Source organism: Agelaius phoeniceus, chromosome 4, assembly GCF_051311805.1.
Source record: "Agelaius phoeniceus isolate bAgePho1 chromosome 4, bAgePho1.hap1, whole genome shotgun sequence".
NCBI lineage: Eukaryota > Metazoa > Chordata > Aves > Passeriformes > Icteridae > Agelaius > Agelaius phoeniceus.
In genome coordinates this window covers 11,807,021-11,827,283 of record NC_135268.1, presented here as the reverse complement: position 1 = coordinate 11,827,283, position 20,263 = coordinate 11,807,021, and the positions used below count along the sequence as shown (strand labels likewise).

General features: G+C 45.3%; 1 protein-coding gene across 6 annotated transcripts in view; it reads right to left on the bottom strand.

Annotated features, from left to right (window-relative positions):
• Positions 1-15,826, bottom strand: part of ANKRD17 (ankyrin repeat domain 17) — a 68,765-nt gene extending 52,939 nt beyond the window's left edge. For all 6 annotated transcript variants that reach the window (XM_054633267.2, XM_054633269.2, XM_054633268.2 and 3 more), the window contains exon 1: positions 15,458-15,826. In XM_054633267.2, coding sequence (XP_054489242.2) covers positions 15,458-15,826 — 369 coding nt within the window. The remainder of the gene's footprint in view (positions 1-15,457) is intronic.
• Positions 15,827-20,263: the final 4,437 nt, after the last annotated feature.

The window sequence follows — 20,263 nt, the reverse complement described above, 5'->3', positions numbered from 1 at the left end:
CGAACTCGCAGAAACCTCAGCCCTTAGGTTAGGCAGATCCGTGCCATGCCACATTTGTTTCTGTGCTGTGACCTGGCTTCCCATTAGACCAGACCCTCCCGGAGCTCTTCCAGTGCTGCTTCATCAGCTGCACGCATCCCTCCCTCCTCCGGCCAGCTCCCGGCTGGCAGCAATTCCAGAAACTGGCTGTGACACCGGGAGAAAAAGGTGCTGACCGCACGGAGCAAGGTTAGCACCTCTTCCACAATGCAGCTTTGAGAAACATCATCATCTACCCACCCGGATGAGCACCTATTTCTTACCTACACAGGTCTCTGCCTAACCCAAACCATGAAATGGGCCAAAAGATAATATCTTACATATTCCACAACCCTAGATGACACTGAGACCAATTCTGTACGCTGCAGGTCAAAATCACTGAGCAATCATATCTGCAGCTCTCAAAATAACTCATTTTCCAGTTCAAAACATCCAGCATAATAATCTTGTCAACCCCCCAAAAATCTCCTCTCTCATGATGTCATTTCAGCAGAGCATAAAGGAGTCCAACGGCCAAAATAATTAAATTCCCATTTTTACTTGAAGAAACACTCATAGTAATCACTCAGGTAAATTATCTTTTCCCAAAAAATACTAATTGCTAAAAACACTTGCCTAACAGCAAGAATATTCTCACCTGGATTTAAAAAGCTGGCCAGACTGGCAAGTAACATCACAAAGAGAAATTCCACTTGATCATTATAAATTTTAGGCATAGCTTCATTATTCCATTTCAAAATGTTATTTAACCACCAAAAATGGGAATTACATCCTACTTGCTTATTACAAAGGCCCTCATTTCACGCAAACTCAACACCTGCCCAGGCTGTCCATTTTTCCACTCTTTTTCCACTCATTTTCCACTTCAGAGAACAGCCCAGACTCTACAGTTTTACTCAGAACCAATTCAAGGAAGACTCACAGAACAATATTCCGCTGTTCCTCTGGAGTCATGCTTTTAGGGTGGCATTTCCAACATCCCCAGCAGCCTCTTGCAACTGTTCCAATGTACATGAAATCCAGCAATAATGCACAAACATTAGCCCAAGTACAAAGCTGTCCCTGACAGCTTGAAGGATTTCTTTGTATATATATAAAAAAAAGGAAAAAACCAGCCACCACCTCCCACATAACACTCATGTCTCTAAAGACAAGTTATTCAGTCTTCTGAGCCTCAGAAAGAATTAACAGATACCTTATATCACACCAAAAAAAAAAAAAAAAAAAAAAAAAAAGAAAGAAGCTTAAAGCACACAACTTAGCACGGAGCTAGAGACACTTCACACAGGACACCACAGAAAACATTTTCAAATGCAAAGGCAGCATTACACAGGAACAAAAGCAGCTGTCTGCTCCACACAGGGCAAACTGCACAGCATGGGCTCCCCCAGATCCAGAAATTAAGCACCAGATTTTCAGGAGAAGAAGGAACACCATCACCTTCAGAGCTGAACCATTTCCCCTTCTGCTGGGGAAACTGCAGAGCCCTGCCTGCAACAGCATCACTTCAGTTACAAACCCTAACTCAAAGAACAATTCAGAGCTTCCCTTACACCATGAGAGATGGGAGGACTCTACATGTGGGCTGTGTGAAAAACCTTCCTGGCACTGAAAGCAAGTCACCCTCAACATTTGTTCGAGGGCAGCAAACAAAACATTCCAAATTTCACACTCAGAACCTCAATACCCAATCCTTCCTCCTCTCCCCTGGCCCACCTGAATCTGCAGCTCTCTGGTGCTGGCTTAGAAAGATGCAGTTGCTTGCAAAATGAGATCTCAGACTTTCTTTCATACTTAAAAAATATTCACAGTATGGAATACCAAATTCTAAAAAGCCCATCCCCAGCTCTTGATGTTTTACTGAAGATCTCATAGTGGTGTAAAATAAAGGCTTAACACATGCTTCTGTTCCTGAAAAATAAAGGACAAAAAAAAAAGTCAAAAAAATTCGAGAGAAAAAGCAAAAAAATATTTAGACCCTTATGATTAATTTCTACTATTTAATTTTTCTATTTCTACTGTGTGATTTTGGGTTTCACACACAGGTCAGGAAATACATCTTCAATTCTGCACAGGTAAGCACAAACCCATTTTGTCCTCACCTTCAAGTCCAGCTCTAGGAATTACTTGAAGCGTTGATTAGGAAAGATAAAACACATTCTCTTCAAAACATCTCAGCTCCTCCTTGAAAGCTAACAATCTTTATTTAGCCTTATGCTGAGGGGCATGATCCACTCAGCGTCCTCACTGTCACCATCCACTACTAAAACTCAGCCTATTCTCCTGATAAAGAGGAGCCCAAAAACCACGTAGCTGTCTGAGGTGTGTCCATCCATCACCTCCCATACACTCTGTGAGCCTAAAACACACCAAACCCTCCTGTTCCCCACAGAAGGTGGCAGATAAAACATCTGAAGTGCAGCTTGAGGAGACAGATTTAAAAACAGTGAACAAAAGCCCTGTTTGCAGCCCCATGAAGCGTGTTAAGCCAAGGGGAATCCTCAGAGTGTTCCGAGGGATGGGTTATAAACCAAGGCTGGTTTGCTCTGCCCTGTGCTCCCCACACAGCACTGGTAACTCTGTGGAAATGACCAAGGGGAGAAAAAACCCTCCAGAGAATCCTGCTGCTCATGCAGAGCAGAGCTGGGCATGCCCAAGAGCTCACAGGCAGTTTTTAGGAAGATCTTCCATCCCAACCTTGTGGTAGCACGCAAGCCACCAGCAATTCTGAGCTGGCATCATGTCACCCTGAGGCACAGGCATTTCAACCATTGATCCCAGACAGATTCTGGCACCCAGAAATGTGAGCATTGAACAATTGATCAGACAATTCCCACTCTCATATCACAAAAGCACATTGTTATCTGGTTCCAGCTGATCGAGCAGTACTGGTCACCAACTGGCCCAAAGCGCATAAACACACTTCTCTGTGTGTGCTTTCAGAGCACAGAGTCAAGGTTGAGCTCTTTAAACCCTGTCCCATGCAGCTGCTAACACCTTACAGCAAGATCACGAGGTGCATTAATTACTAAAAAACCCAAATCATTCTGAGAAGAAAAAAAGCAGAGTTGCAGACAGGCCCTCAATACAGTACCAATTATCAGTTATACCCTTCAGCAGGCATTCCCCAGTATTTCCCTCTCCAGAAGTAGGTACACAGTCAGACAGAATCATAAAGCTCCCGAGACAATTAAGATCAAAAACCAGAGTGGGTTTCCAGCTGAAATTTTGTGACATTCTGTTTATCTGCTACAGTGCCAGGAAGAAAACCCCCACCACTATCACATGGAATACCCTGAAAACCGAGGTACCTATCACAATGAAAAATCCAAACAAGATACACACACAAGACGGCATTTCACATTAATTAGAAATACACTTGAAATCAGAAGACTCAGTTAATTCATCAAGGGAAAAATTCCATCATTAAAACCATCAAATGACCAAGTTTGCTCTTCTAACATTAAACAAAAAACCATGACAAGATACAGGAGCAGCTGTTGGTATACAAGAACAATACTCAGTGCAAGGAATATCCACACAGATTTTTCAAAGGCTGCTTCAAACTTGTGTTGGGCCCAATTCTTCCATTTTTAGAGTGCTGATAATCCCACCTACATTCATTTTGCTGGACTGAACCCAGTTCTTCATAGCTGCTCTCCCAATAAAAACAATTTTTCAAACCCCTTTACAACTAAGCCACAACTGAATGTTTCCCCCCACAGATACCCCTAAGGGTACTCACTGCTCTAGATAAATGCACTAGGATTTATCCACCTTCATTAGGAAATACAGCCTATAACTTGCAGCTCTCCATCATATCAGTATAACCACCAAGACACTAAAAACATTATTCTCTGCTTCTTCTGTTCTAAACACAAAAACCTTGCTATACCCCAAAAGCATCACCTCTGCTTTGGGGCTGTTCGCATCAGTCACCACTTGGTGCAATTTTTAAGGTCCCTTAGTTCTATGTCACTACAAAACAAAATGAGTTTTAAACCCACTGTTTCAGGTTCTCCCTCCAGAGAGATTGATCCAACTCTAGATCCTCGGTGATTACATAAAAACAAGTCAGCCCAAACCCAAACCTCAGGCACCACCTGAAGTCATGACTCCCATCTGTTTTTCCTATTTTCACATTGTATATTGGTTTCTTTTACTCCACTTCTTGCAGCAATCACAGCTCTGCAGTTGTCAGCCTGGCTAAATTTCCAGCATCCTTCAGGCAGGTGCTTTAGTGAATTCCAAATAAAAGAAACCTACTTTCTTCCTTTCATTTTTATTACTGTGGTGGGGATGTGCAAGGATGATGGGCTTCAACCTGATAAATACTGAAGACATACTTTTATTCTAATTTTTTTTATTCCCTCAGCCTAATAGTCCCATGTCTCTCTGAGCATTTCAGACTTTGCTGCCAAAAGCTGCAGTGGAGCTTTCACACGAGTTTTACAGTCACAAGATGATCCTTGCTGCCCATTGTCATTATCACACCCTCCTTGATTCAGCTCCGTTATCTCCCACAGACAAGGAAACTTTGATAACCAAGCCACATATTTTTCTTCTCTAACAAACATGTAACAACTTTTTTTGACCATCCAAGATGGTTTCCCACTCAAAACCTCATTTTCCTGCCAAGACACATCTTTCATTTCTCTCCAGCCTATTCTTCCCTTGGCCTAGGGCAGCATTCCAGACCCTTCTGACACATTCAGAGTTTGTTGTTCAGTTAGTGCTACTCCTTTGGGTCAAGGGACACAGCTGCAAAGGATGGAATTATTTTTCTTATGCTATCCATGAGATCTAGGTTTTCGACAGCTCCAGGAAACTAGAATCTGGAAAAGGTATCTGACATAGCTACCTTTGAAAGCACCACAGTTAGCACATCCGGAGGTTTTTATGTCCATTTAAAAGATTGCATACACAGAAAAGGTTTCAAGTCTGAGTTGAGAGACTAGGATGGTTATGACCTGTCTGATGGAGTAACTTCCACAATTCCCTGCATAAAGTCCTCCTCCAATCTGCTCTCCCTGAACAGAAGCACTGTGCTGGGGAAGCTGACTTGGCAACTTGCATGAACTGTCAGGATGGGATCAGGGGATAGAAGGACTGCATGCCCAGAGAAGCCTCCTCAAAGAGGTGGAGCCCTCCTCCCAGTTACAGCTGGGCTATTAGGAATTTCAGCATTCCAGCTGCATTAGCATTTCATAGAGGATTTCTCATTCAAGGGTCAATAAAAAAGGTGATTAATTCCACAACTGAGTTAAGAGTTAGCACCATCACACCAGGAAGTTAATAGAAATACAAAGATTCACTACCGGACCATACAAGCTCAGCCAAAAAGCACTCAGTTCATAGCACTTTTCCCAGGAATCTGAAGACAGGGAATGCCAAAAGCAAGCTCTGCCTGGAGGCAGACTGCAACACTGGTCAAGAGTTGTGAGCTCATCATCCCCACTTTATCAGCAGCCTCTTATTGTTACACCATCCATCTTGAGCCAGGAGCCAGAGGCACAATATAAAAACATTTCTGAATTAAGCCCTTATTTATCTCTGCCTAAATGCATCTGACACCTGGGCAGAGTTTCACAGCCCAGCAAGCAAGCAGCACCCTGACACAGAGAGAGACAAACCCTGCTCATCAGCCAGGAGCCTTCCACCCTGGTCAGTGCTTACATCAGCCCCGTTCTGGATTCCAACTCCCTAAGGCAAACCTAAGCATGAAAAAAGGAGCAAAGAAAGTACCTTTACTCATCCACAGCACTGCCCTGAAGATGAACTGAACTCCAACATCACTGAAAAAACAACCATGACAAGATAGCTCCTATGATTTTGCTATAGAGGAACTGCCCAGCGCAAATCCAAATGCACCTGATAAGACCTGAAAAAGGGAGACAAAAGTCACACGAGCATTTTGAAAGGGTTTTTTGGCAGAAATGCAAGATTACTCATGGACACTCTCGTGTCTTCCTATTAGAGATCTTCCTTGAAGTTATCCATAGAGTAAAGCCAGTAAGTTTTCACTGGGTAATACAATGCTCCAAGTCCTCAGGCCAAGGACTATGAACACACTCAAGAACCCTGGTTTTGGGAAAACACAAGTGAAATGAGCGACATGTTCAGAAAACACAACTTGGGACATGGAAAATCCTTCCTCAAACAAATGAACTTCTATTCCTTTCTCATTCCACATGTGAAATACTGGTGACAGAGAAGCTGTGTGTAACCAAGCAGCATGTACAGTCCAACAAGATTCGTACTAACACCTCTCAAATCCTAAGGCAGGTACTAATCCAAGTTATCTCCACATGAGAACATGAAAATTTGAGTGCAAGTTCTTAAAAAGTTTTCAAGTGCAGACACGTTCCCTGCCAAGAATAAGGAAATCTTAAACCAGGAAAAGCCACTATTTGGGACCAAGTCTCCTACTCCTTTTTAAGTGACCTCATCTAGCATTTACTTCCATACATAAATTCTAACTGAGTGAATATTATATCAAGTATTCTCACATCAAATTCCAATCCAGGACCTTCAGGATCAGGATGTCCCCGTCTTCCTTTTCCTGGCTGTGAACTGGATGGTTGTTTCAACAGCTCTACATCCAGGCTGCTCATCATGAACTTGGACTGGGTTAATACCAGATTTTGAAACCTATTCCAAAAGCAGGAACCATAACAATGTACTTGAGGTTTCTTTCTTTTACAAAACTATCAATAATCAGAGTTACTCAGCTGGCATCTTCAAATTCACAGACTAAAATGGCTGGAAAACTGACTCCATTCACTGACAGCAATATCAAGCCTGGAGTTTAACAGAACAAGCTGGATTAGGCTGAAGAAGGAAAACCACATAAACTGAATAAAAAATGAGATACTAATGTGATCTCTGTTTTTGTTTAATATGGTTGTTCATTACCTTTTACATCTGAGGTTACCTGGAAGATCAGCACAGACTGGGGACCACACAGCACAACTCCCAGCATTTATTACCAGTGCAGTTGGACCAGCTGCCAGACAGAAACACTTCTAGCTGAACTCTGGAGCTCAGGACCTCCTGTTCCCCACCTCCTCTTTGCTGGGCCTCCAGAAATAAAATCACACATTCAGTTTATCTCACATTACAAGAAGATAAAACTTTTAATGGCAAACACCTGCCCTCAATTCAAGATGTGCTCACAGTAAGAGCCTGATTTTAGCCCAAGACTAACCCTAAAGTCTTGGGCTAATATCAGAATCCAAACCAAAAAAACCTTAAATGCTCCTCAAACCCCTCACTGCCCTAGCAGGCAAGCTGAGGTCCCCTGTCAACCCAACACCCCCCTCCCACAGAAGAACTTCTTCCTCTCTACCACATTTAAATTACATCATACACACAGAGCCTGATAGAATTATTTTAGTATGACCAAGTTTAATAAATGCTGGGGAAGTTGACAAAAAGTTTTTTTAAAAAGCTAAGTATCTTCTGGACAATATTTTGTTATAAAACCAATTGCTTGATTTATTTCTATTAACAGGTATTCCAATGGTTTTTGGAAAGGCTGCGTGCTCTCTAACAGCCAATTCTGGATTAAAATGAAAGCCACCATCGAGGACATCTGCCTTTCTTGAGAACACTTTGGCAATTTCTTTAATATAATTTTTAAAAAAAAATAAAGTTCTTTGAGTTCTACTGGTAACTTTACTTCAAATCTAATTCGCTCAAGCAAGTGCTTATTGGGTGTCACTTCTTCACCCACTTTATTATTAAACCAGTAAATTATTATTATTATTATTATTATTATTATTATTATTATTATTATTATTATTATTATTATTATTATTATATTATATTTTTCTAGGTCTAACTGAGGTTTTGGCCATACTCTGATGTAACTGAACACAGTGCTGGGCCACAACAGCTCCAAAGCACAGGAGGAATCAGCATCCATATCAGCTTTGATAACAGACAAGGCCCCTGGCACAGCTGTGCCAGCAGTGCTCAGCTCCAGAGGGCAGAGGGAAGCTCCAAAGCCAACCCATCACACTGGGCCTTTCTCTAACCCAAGGATTTCTGCAGAACCCAGCTGTAGTGCAGGTACCAGCATGTTTCTAAACCCACCCCAACCTAAAGACACTAGTAAATTTTCTAACCTTGAAGACACGAGTGCATTTAGAGAGTGATTTCACACAGAACTGTAACATTTCCTCCCTCATGCAAGCTCCAGAAAAGGCCTTTTCTGAAGTTCAGCACAGAAAGTTGCCCACTATATTTATCCTCGAGGAGTTCTTTGATCAAGCTGATTCTCCACAAAAATACCAGCACGCTGTTATGCCAGCTTTCACTTCTGCTAGTGACAGAGATGGACAGAAGGCATATGTTCATCCCTGGAGCAGACTGTAACATTCAAAGTGCTTTTTTCTTTAAGCCAGTTTGGTTTTTTGTGTTGTGATTATGATCATAATTGTGACTTTTTTAGTCAGTCTCCAAAGTGACTCCTTTGCTGCAGTGCACTAAGTGACACAAAAGTGATGGTGATAAACCAAAAGGCTGCAATATTTTAATAAAATCCTGCTTAATTCCTCTCTTTCTCCCTATCCTTAATATGCTGCTTTCAAGAACTTGAACAAATACCAGAGAGAAAAGTCAGTGCTGATTTTATCTGAAGAAGCTCTAAGTTTTTAAGCTACACACACACACAAAAAAAAAAAAAAAAAAAAAAAGGAATCTGTGTGATTTATCTGTTCCAGTCACTTCCAAACAGAAGATCCAGAGAAAGCATCAAGAAGACTAATTTGCCCTTGAAGATAAAAATTCCCACTGATCTCTACCATCCTTACGAACTGGAGTCCTCAGAAACAATGCAAACGTTTTCCATGACAGGGATTTCAATGAATTATTCCACCAAAAGAGGCAGTGCTCACCCTCTCACCCTCCTCCCTGCCTGAGCTCCTGCTCTTCGCTGTGTCAGCACAAGCTCCTGTGCCTCACAAACTGGATCCAGGAACTGATCAACTGGAAATGTGTTTTTTCTCTTACTGAGGTTTTTTTTTTCAACGACATCATTTCCCAAGTGGCTGGGAGGAGCACTGAATGCCTTTTTTTTTTGCCTTCCTCCAAGCCCAACTCCCCCAACTTCAGTGGGATTGATACCCACGCTGGTGCAGGGGCTGAACAGCACCAGGCACTTGAGGAAAAAAACTAAAGTCACATCATGATTTGAACATTTCAACTTCATTAAAGCATTGTTCCCCATTCTGTGGAGGAGAACAAATCACACCTGCAGAACAGCATCAAGAGGAAAATTCCACTGGCAAAGCATTTCAGGACAAGACTGAACAAAAGGCAAGAATACCTGAAGTCTGGAGATGGGAAAGCTCCAGGACAGGAAAACATGTGAGTCACCTGCCAGACACAGATGCACAGGGGAGCTCCAGCCTCTCCTTCAAGTGTTTGGTTTTTTCCTTGTGTGTGGGAAGGACTGGGAGGTACAGCTGGGAGGATAAGAGCGACCTTCCTCCTCTTATCTCTGAATCATTCCCTGCCCGAGAGGGGGGTTCAGATATTCCCCTGGGATTCTGCTGGGATTTCAGTCCCCAAAACTGCTCCTGCAAAGCTGGACAGATGTACAGACTCTGAAAGAACCATTCCCTGTACATCAGCACAAGGCAAAGCAAACCCTAGGCCAAATATGAGGCAGCCCCCTCAGCAGCAGTTTGGATTACTGAGTGCAAAATCTCTTCAGTTTTAACCTAAAAAATAAAGAACCTAGACACTTTCTGATTGTTTCAGGTTAAACTCCAGGAGAATGGAAGTCAAAACCCCAAAGTGATATTCTAAATAGCAATATTTCATCATGTTTCTTAATGTTCCAACATCTTTCTAGCTGTGAGCAGCTGCTTATTTGGACACATTATCCACTCTTGATGATTAATACCACGTAAGATATTGGGGTGGGGCAGGGAAAAACATAAAATCAAGGTTTACTTCAGCTCATTTCCTAAAATATACCATTATGCTCCAGGAATTTGAGGATGCAGGTAAAATACATAAGAGGAATGACTCCTGTACATCAAACACCAGTAATGTGAATTTCTTAAAAACTGCTTTGGGTAACACCAACAGAATCACCCTAATGACAACATGCAGCCCAAAAGAAAATACTGCAAGCACAAACAAGGATGTATTAAAGGATGTATGTTTGGCTTTGTGGCTGATTTTTAGCCTGGTGTACGACTATTACCTCATGTGAAAACAAGGTGACACAACAGTTAAGTAATACCTCCATGTGGCTTCAGCTCTCTGCACAGTCATGAGCTTAGGACAGCCTAAGGGGGATAACCCAGCTGAAAAACATCTGGAATGCTGAGATAACTTCTCCCAGTACCCACTAACACAAAGCACTGCCAGTGCAAACACAGAGGAAATGCTGCCCTTCATTGGCCAACAATGGGTTTTTTTCCTCCAGAATTCCTGTGGACTCTGCACAATGCCTGGATGGAGGTCACCAGAATTCCCACACTAACACCAAGACACACTGATATTCACTGCCAACTTCACATTAAGGAAGACCTTTTCCCTAAGTACACAGGTTAGCTCAATGAGCTTACCCAAACCATCTACCAGCATTGGTCCTTCCTCACCAACAGCTTTTTTACTCAACAGACCCAAAGTTATGGACAAGACAAAGGAAGTCCCACACAGGTGCAGGAGCTCTACAGACACAGGACATCTTCAAGATGTCATCTCACTTGAGTCACCTACAAAGTCACACCATCAAGAAACCAAAAGCACAGCATTTCAGAAAAAAACACACAATGTCTCTCCAGGCAGCCATGGATTCTGCTCAGATGGCCCAAAGACACTAACAGCAAATTTAGGCAATTTTTATTTTACACCAAGTTAGAAGGGCTTGTCCCCTTAGCCTCCAAACAAAGGCTTCTTACTTATCCTGGATCCGCAGCATTGATTTTTCAATTCCTAAACCAAATTGCAAATCAGCTATATCATAAATAAACACCAACAGTTTTGGTTTTAAAACACATATAGAGGGGAAAAAACAAACACATGTAATCCCATTTGCCTTCAACCTAGACAGATGAGGAAATTCATCTAAATTTCCTAAGCTAAACCCCTTCCAGAGAAACCATTCTCTTTACAGAACTGAATTATTGGCTTAAAATGTGAGGTGTTTGGCTCCAGCCTGCACACGGGAATTGTGTTTATACGGACATTTCCTGAAGAAATATCTAAGGAAGTAAACAAATTCACATGGTGCCACCAATATTGAACTCCACCTTCTGCAGTGGTCACTCTCTGCTGGGGGGTTCTTTTTCAACCCAGATATTCACTGACTACTTAAAAAGATTAATATTTAACAATTAAAAAAAAAATAAAAAGCATCAGGTCTAACCAACCTAATTTTGCTAGAAGCTAGTCCAGGAACAGTAAGGAAGGGATGTTAAGCAGTTTTGACTAATGCTTCCTGGGGTCATCTACAGCCGCTCTCACTACTGTGAAACCTGGTTGTAGGATTCCCCTACCAACAGCCCTGGGATAAGCCCTGAGATTCCACGGATTTTTGAGAACCATCCTACAGTATTTCTCTCTTATTTCCTCTTTTGAGTGGAAGGAACTAAGTGGTACAGGCAAAAGACAGCTGAAACAGACAGGGAAAAAAATAATTACAAGATAAACACTGCAGCAGAATGTGAGACTGAAGTGGAGGTCAGGATGTCACACACTCACAAGGACAGGGCCCATCAGCTGCAAGCTCAGTCACATTTGTGAGGACCCAAGCACATGAGAGCAACGGCAGTGAAGGGAACACAGCACACAGGGGTCAAGCCAGGCATGGTGGCCCTGCAGAATCCAAAGGCCTTACTCCAGGACTCTGATGAAGACTGTCAGGGTTAAAAAAAAGGAAACAGATTGCTAAAATAAATTCTGTGCTTCAAATAAGCTAATTTGAACACTTAAGCTCTTCAAGTGTTTTCCAATTTAAATATTACAACCATGTACCTGTGATGCTCTCGAAACCACACCAGGACGCCCAAGATTTCAGATTAACTTTGCCTTAAATACACACAAATCCAAGGTGGATCTACACCTTGGATCACCACAAGGTTCATGGGCAAGATGTAACTCACAAAGTCCTAAGATGGATATAAAGGGCAATTATAAATTCCACTGCCAGCAGCAAACATCCTCCAAGTTCACAGACTTGAAATAAGCTTGTAAACAATTTTTATTACACAACTAAACCTTTCAGTGTTAAATAAGAGAAGCCCTAATGCTCTGGACACTCAGTTTCTAAGCAGCACCTTACCACGAGGACCTGCTCATTTTTTACATGATTTCACTATGAATGGAAGTGTTGAACAAAATTTGCGCATACAAGAACACTTGGAAGGAACCCACAAGCTGACCTCCCCTGCTGTGTAACTCCTACTGTCATTCTTGTCATACCTCAAGATTCCTCTTCCTGTATACCCAGAAAAGTTCCCATTTTTTAACAACTGCTTTTTAGGGAAAAGGCAATTTACCTTTTACAGACAACACTGGACCCCACTACCTAAAATCTTGGGGTTTTGCAGCAATTTTCTGCAATTTGAAAGGCCAACATTGGAGGTTGCCATGAACTCATAAGGCTGTTAGTATGAAATTCCCATTAAACTTCTCCCAAAGCTCTCCACAGTGCCTGTGTTGCCACACTGAGATCTGATGGAGTTCAGACATGGAGATGAAAACAGCTGATTTTAACTCCTGATTCCATTCTGTCAGCTCAGCAACAACTGAGCTGAACAATGTCTTTCTGCTCCTGGGGTTTCTGTGACTACTCAGGATGCACCAGGTTTCCCTTCAGAACCCCTTGGACTTGTTGCTACAGTACTCCTGATTTTTAGAAGCAGGCTCATTAGCAGTCCAATCTAGAAGCACTTTGCTTTGGAGATTAGAGAAGTCTTAATGTATTAAGCATGGGAAGGGCAAAAAATAGCCTAAGACAAACTATCTTAAGTTTACAGAGATAATGAAGGGAACGGTTGGGAGGGAACACCAGCTTCTGCAGCATTCCCACAGTAGTTTCCGTTCACAGCGAAACCAGCAACTTGCACTTCTTTCTGTTTTTCACTTGATGTGCCTTCTACACCGCCCGTGGTCAGAAGACCACAATCAAACTGAAGAGCTGGGCACAACTCAAGAATATGTGAAATAAAATGAAATTTTAACCCCCAAACAACTAAAAAGCCCTTTGTTCCTACAGTGGGATTTTTTTAAAGCTTTTAAAAGCCAAAACTAACTATCAGGTTCCTTTCAGACAAGGAAACCTCCCTCTCACTGAGAACACACAAAACACTTTTCCTTCCCAGCAACTGCTAGGAACGATGTTCAAGTTGGATGCTCTGCTCCAGTAATCAGGCCATCCTCATGTTCACATTCCTAAAAACTGTGACTTCAGCTTTGCACATTCTACAAGCTGCATCCTTTCATCCTGAAGTCACTAGGAGAAAGACTAGAACAGATTTTTGCAAGCAACCTGCATGACCAAGAACAATTATAAATGAAGCACGTGGCATATATTTTGTTGCGAATCCTGAATTTCATGCTCTCAATATTATTCACTTGCTCACTTAGCCCTGCTTAATATTTAATCCCAGACCACCCAGCCTGGGAAAGCCCTCACATAGGATAAGATGAAACCATTGGGGAAGTTTCCAGATGGCCAAACTCCCTTCCCAAATTACCTATCTCAGTACCTATGGCACATGTCACTCTGTCAAAGAAAAAAAGTGAACTATTCTGCTGTCTCATGATATTTAATGATCACTGCCATTTCTTCCTCTCTGGAGGTCCCAAATAATGGGAAACAGATGCCTCTGAAGGTACAGCAAGCAGGCCAAGGCTCACCTCACCCACTCCCTGTACTCTTCAGCTGTCTCTGCCCTTCTCTGCCACACACACAATTCCACCTGGAAGCTCCCAGTCTAAGGAGCCCTTGGGAAGAATGGCTGTGGACCACTAAATAAAAACCTGCCTGAGGCTTCACCAGCAGGTCTGGCTTGACACAAATTCTGCTGAATGTTTCCACCACACACAACTGATCTCGGGCTTGTCAACCGATACATTGAAGTCACTGCAGGGCCTCCATCCCTTCAACACACAGCACCAGCAAATCCCAAAGGCCTGTCTATGCTCAATAGAGCCCTCCAAGCACCCATGGGACTGCTGGACAACATAGTTCAGCAGTAAAGCAGTTATCCTACAAGTCTTACATCATAAAAACTTCTACCTACACAATGATATTGACTTTGCTGAAAACCAACACCACAGAAAGGAGAGTACCAACTCTGAGACATGCTCACTGCGTGCATTTTATCTCAAACAGCTGGATAAAATGCTTCTTGTATCAACTTCAGCAGGAATGAAATGCAGAGTGCTGCTTAACTGTGGAAAAAGCTATCACCATCCCAGCCCAGCCCTTCCTTGAACCTATCAGACCCTTCCTTCCTGCCCAATTTCTAACAGAACTGTAGATATATCGCTCAAAAGCCAAACCGCTTAGAGACCAAGTTCAAAGAAAAGCTAAAAACTTCAAGAGAACTTTTCTGTGGCCACTACTTAAAAAAAAAACCAAAGCAGAAGTGAATGCTCAGCTGGGGAGGTTACAGAATTAACACCATTCAACAAAGCAACCCTATGTGACTACATATGCAAATAAGGGGCTCCTAGCCTTACAGGCCTTTTCCAACCATACCTACCTGAAAATCCCAACACCAGACAAAACCGACTATTAATGCTTCCTGTTTCTGCATTGCATGGAATCAGGGAGGCTTTCAGGTTCGGAGAAAACACCATTTAACAGTTCAACACTCTGGGCTCTCTGGCAGCCCTCGCCTAGCTGCACCTTCACCTGCTTCAGCTGCACCTTCACCTGCTTTCACGCTCTCCAAGAGGATCTATTCCCACCGCTGGGCGCGCCAGCACCTTCCCAGCCCCGCAGCCAGCGCTCGGGCCTGTCCCCGGAGCCTCATGCCGGCCCTGCCAGCTAGCAGCATTCCCACCGCTCGGCTCTCCCTCTCTCGGCTCCCGCGACCACCGCGATACAGCACATGGCACACAGCACCTGCGGCGGCCCCTGGGCCCTTCCCTTCGGGATAAAGCCACACCAGGGACGAAGGAGGCCGCTGGCTGCGGCTCGCAGGGAGCCCCCGAGCCCTGGGGAAAACCGAGGGGTGCTGGCCCCGCATCCCGGCGAGGAGAGGGGCCCGGGGCCGCTCCCCGCGGCGGGGGTGACCGGAGGCCGGGATCGGCCGTGCCCCGCCACGAGGTGCTGCCCCTTCCCGGCTCTGCCGCAGGGCTGAAGGCGGGGGGAGCCGGGAGCCAGCTGGAATTATGAAAGCGGATCAGTGGGGAAAACCCTGGGGCCTCCCCCGCGCCGTACCTCGGAGACCTCCTCTTCCTCCTCCTCCTCCTCCTCGTCTTCCTCCTCCTCCTCCTCCTCTTCCTCGTCGTCGCTGCCGTTGTTGCTGCTCTCGCTACCGCCGCCGCCGCTCTCGCTGCTGCTGGCCGGCCGGGCCGCCCGCCCGCCGCGCTTTGCCTTGCCCGGCACCGCCTTCTTCTTCAGCAGGAGGTCGCACACCCGCACCAGCCCGGCCGCCCCGGGCCCGCACGGCGACGGGGGCGCGGCGGGGCCGCTCGGCCCCTCCGGGGGACCGGGCCCCGCTGTGGCGCTGCCGGCCTCGCCGCCGCCGCCCTCACCGCCTCCCTCCTCCGCCGTCACCGCTACCGCCGCGCCGACCGCCTTCTCCATGGCCGGAGAGGAAGGAAAAGGAGGAGAAGGAGGAGGAGGAGGAAAAAGAGGAGGAGGCGCCCGCGGCCGCCGCTGCCTCGGTCACCTCTAGCGCCGGCGCCGCCGCCGCGCCAACTCTCGCGATACTTCCGGCGGCCGCCGCTCGCGCCGCTCGCGCTCCCCTCACGCGGCGCGCGCTCGCACTCCCCCCTTACGCCGCCCGCTCCCGCTCCCCTCACGGCCCTGCCCCGCTCCCGGCAATGGAACCGTGGCGGCGGCGGCCAGGCACCCCCTTCCCCCCCGCCTCCTTCCCTTCCTTCCGCCCGCGCCGCCGCCTCGGTCACCGCCCCGGCGCCGGAACCGCCGCTTGCGTCATCACCCTCAGCCTACGGCCCGCTGCGCCTCGGTAAGGGCAACGGGTGCCTTGGCCTGGCCTCTGTCGGGAACCTTCCCCGAGAGCCCCCTCGTGGGCACGGAGGTGCCGAGTTACCCCCTCAGGACCCGGCGGGGCCCCGCGGTCTGTGGGGGCAGTGCCGCCCTCAGAGCGTGAGGGAGCGCGCCTAGGGCGGCAAAACGCCGCGAGGGAAGGCCCGTGTTGAAACCCCACGGCTCTCAGAATTCCGCCTAAAAGTGATGGTCTCTCACACCGTGAGGACAATATGCATTAAAAAGCAACCTCCTAACGCCTCTGATAATAGAAATTGCGGGGGGGCGTCGTTGAAAGGGTCGGAAAATAAATTGATAGAGTATCGCTAAAAGTGGTGGTCAGTGAAACCACAGAGCACAGAATTCCAGTTAAAAGCGATGTCCAAGGAACGACTGGACATGGCAGTCTGTGGTGATCTGTCAAAGGTTGAAGTCGGAGGTCTTTTCCAGCCTAAGTGTCTCTGGGATTCTGTGTTGCACACAATTTGTTCCCGCCAAGCATTCTGCATTCAAGAGTAACCTCCGAATCCCTGTTGTACAATAATTTTCTTACAATATCACTAAAAATGACCAACATTAAGATGCCCATGCCCATGCCAATTTGACCATATTTCTTTAATGAAACCCTTTGAATATGTCATCATGCCCTGGCTCAGCCCTCAGGCCCCCCAGCCCAGATTTTCATCCCTAAAGTGTACTTGGGTTATTAATACTGTTGCCTCCATTAGGGCAACAGTAAAAAGATGAAGTCTTTTTAGACCTGTTGGAAATAAAAATTATTTTCACCACAGAAACACGTGATTGTAAAAATCAGTAATGGCTCTATGCACTGGTACACTAGGGGTGTTTTGGAATCGGTGTTCCAAACCAACAATGCCTGTACTGGTTATATTTTACAGAAATGAAGAGAGGTTGTTGTCATTTGAGTAATTAGGTGTTTTCTCTTATTTGGCTGATGTTGGATAGCACCGGTCAGGTGTGCAGCTCCTCTGAAATCACACATTCCTTTTTAAATAAATCCTCAACTGGCACTCATCGTGCCTTCCAATTCAGAAGATTAACTTCTAATCTTCAGGTGCAAGATCTATTATTATATATATTATCTATCTATATATTATTACTTATTCCTTTATAAATATCTCTGCAGATGATAGTTTGATGTAATCCAGGAGGAATAAATTGAATATTCTAAGCCAACTTCCAACTTCCTGGTGTGACTGTGCAGAAATCTCAAACCATACCAGCATGAGATGTGTGATGGGAGATCAGTTACAATAATACTTTTGTTGTCCTCTTATAGATATAGGTTTTTTGCATTAAAGTTAATGCAAATGCTTTGATTTTACTGGTTTCTATTGGGGTGCAAGCAGAGATGAAACCTTTGTTATTTGTTACAATTACATATAATATATATGTTATTTAGCATTTATGCATTATTTGTTGTCATCACAAGAGGCAGAAAAGAGACTTGTGTGTAAATACAGGTAATCTCAGCCCTACCAGCTGAGATTTGTGGTGTGAGAAGGATGTCACTTCAATGTTTGATGCGAGAGGTGGGTGACTTTAAACAAAACACACCCGAGATGGCTCTGGCTGTACGAGCAGCCAGACAGGTCCAAATCCACCACACTGACCCACCTAGGTCCGGGAAGGGTGGCTGCAGGGCTGGTTTGGAGCTGTTTTCTGCCCTCTCCTGTCCCTTCCCAGCCGGTGTGAGGCGGGGAATGGCCTCCAGTGAACGGCTCTGCCGCAGAGCTTGGGCTGTGCTTACTCTGGGCTACAGTGTATCACAAATCTGCCTGTGAGACCGGCTGCATTTGCACCCTATTCCAAGTATCCATTCAGGCTGTTAGACTTGGAAAGGCTCCAGCTTCTTGCTACCGAAGGCAGCAATAGTATTTAATCTGTGCGTGGTACGCCCCAGCCCGGGGTCAGATGGAGCGCAGTTAGCAGCACCGCTTATGTTGGCACAGGCGGAGGGGCCTGGCAGAGACTGTTGGTGCCGTTTCTTTTATGGCGGTGACCTCTGTTCTGATCAAAGAGTGGCGCCTCCTCGTTCGGCACTGCAGGGCAAGTCCTTTTCCTCCATTTCACAGCTCTCCCCGCCAGCCCAGCTTGAGCCTTTTGTGCTAGAGTGCAGCAGGGGAAGGGTCTAGAGAGGAAATCATGAGGAGCAGCTGAGGGAGCTGGGGGGGCTCAGCCTGGAGAAAAGGAGGCTCAAGGAACTAGGAGGGTGCAACCAGGTAGAGGGTGGGCTCTGCTCCCAGTTCACAAGCAATAGAAGAAGAAACAAGCCTCAGGTTGTGCCAGGGGAGGTTCAGGTGGGAAATGAGGAAGAATTTATTCACAGAAAGGGTTGTCAGGCATTGGGACTGCTCAGGGAAGGAGTGGAGTTACCATTCCTGTTATAAGTAGAAAAAGCTACCAGCATGCAGTGGGAGAGACCCCCATCGCCAGACCTAGCCAAAAACCCCTAAAACAACGAGCCAACACAAAACTGATGAATCAAAGGGATGACTAGACGTGAGGAACAAAGTCCAGAGCCTGCAGAGATGCTGAGACCCTTTATTGCCCCTCACCCTAGCCAGAAGGACCTCAGCCAGAGGCAGGACCTTGGCGGTCAAAGCAACAGACAGAGGGATTTCCCGATGCTCTCGTGAGGATGGAACCCCCAGCTCTTCCCACAGACCGGGGACAAAACTGCACTCTTCCTCCTCCTCTAAGAGTCTCCTGGGGGCAGGGGCAGTGTGAGTGTGGAGCCATCAGCTCTCCCCCCAGAGCTGGTCACTTTTAATAAAGGCATTATCAAGGAGTAAAGCCTCCTGCCCATGCTAATTACAATTCTGGGGGGTGTTCAAGAGATGGCTGGACAGGGCACTTAGTGCTCTGGGCTGGTGACTTGTCACAGCTTGGACTTCATGGTCTTGGAGATGGTTCCCAATCTAAGTGACTCTGAGATTCTGTAAGTGCAACAGCAAGCAAAGCTCTTGAGTTCTTTAGAGACAATCAGTTTTAGACCCATGAAGCTTATAAGATTTGATATTGTCATAGGCAAAAGCTGCTAACACAAGTCTGCTCCTAACCATCTTGGTTTGGATGGTTTGAATGCCTTGGGAAGGTGTGACACTTCTCCAGCACTTTATATTTTAGAAACCCAAACTAAAACCTTGTTGTAAATACTATGATAATCACCAAGACATAATGGAGTAAATAATCCAAATTTTTTTTAAATTAGGGGTTTTTTTTGTGTCCCAGTTTCCACAGGGGCGTATGACCCATAGCTGTGTTTCCTGTTCATAGGGCTCTTAGGGAATGGATTGCACATCACTGAAAAGTCAGTGTAGGCTCTAAATAGGGCAGTAATTCCTAAAAACCACATTTCCTTCCCTGGCGAGTCTGTGAAGTTGGTTAACTTTGGGTGCTTGGGATTATTGGTAGCATAAAGCTGCAGGAAATCACACCATCATAGAACCACAAACCGGTTTGGGTTGGAATGGATGTTAAAGACCACCCAGTTCCAGCCTCTGCCATGTGTAAGGACACCCTTCACTATCCCAGGTTGCTCCAAGCCCTGTCCAACCTGGCCTTGGACACTTTCAGGCATGGGACAGCCACAGCTGCTCTGGGCAACCTGTGCCAGGGCCTCACCACCCTCCTAAATACTGAGAAAAATGACAATCCTTTGTTCTCTTTTTCATCTGTGATTTCTGATTCTGTACTTATTCATTTTCCTCCAGGTTATTGATCATTCCACTGAGCACTTCATAGGAGTAGCGGGAAAGCTTGGGGTCTGGATTCAGTGAATACTTTCAGGAACTGTCTTCTGTGTGCCAGATTCCTTAAAAAGTTCTACAGGACAAACAATGCGTTGAAACCTCTGCTGTTGTATAATAATTCTCATGGATCTGCTTTCAGTTTCTTTTACAGCTGCTGGAAGCAGTGTCATTGTCAAAGTCAAGGGAGCATGAATTTTGTTTGTAATTAATACAGGGGCTGAAAAAAGTTCAAAACTTCTTGAATTTTTAACCCAAA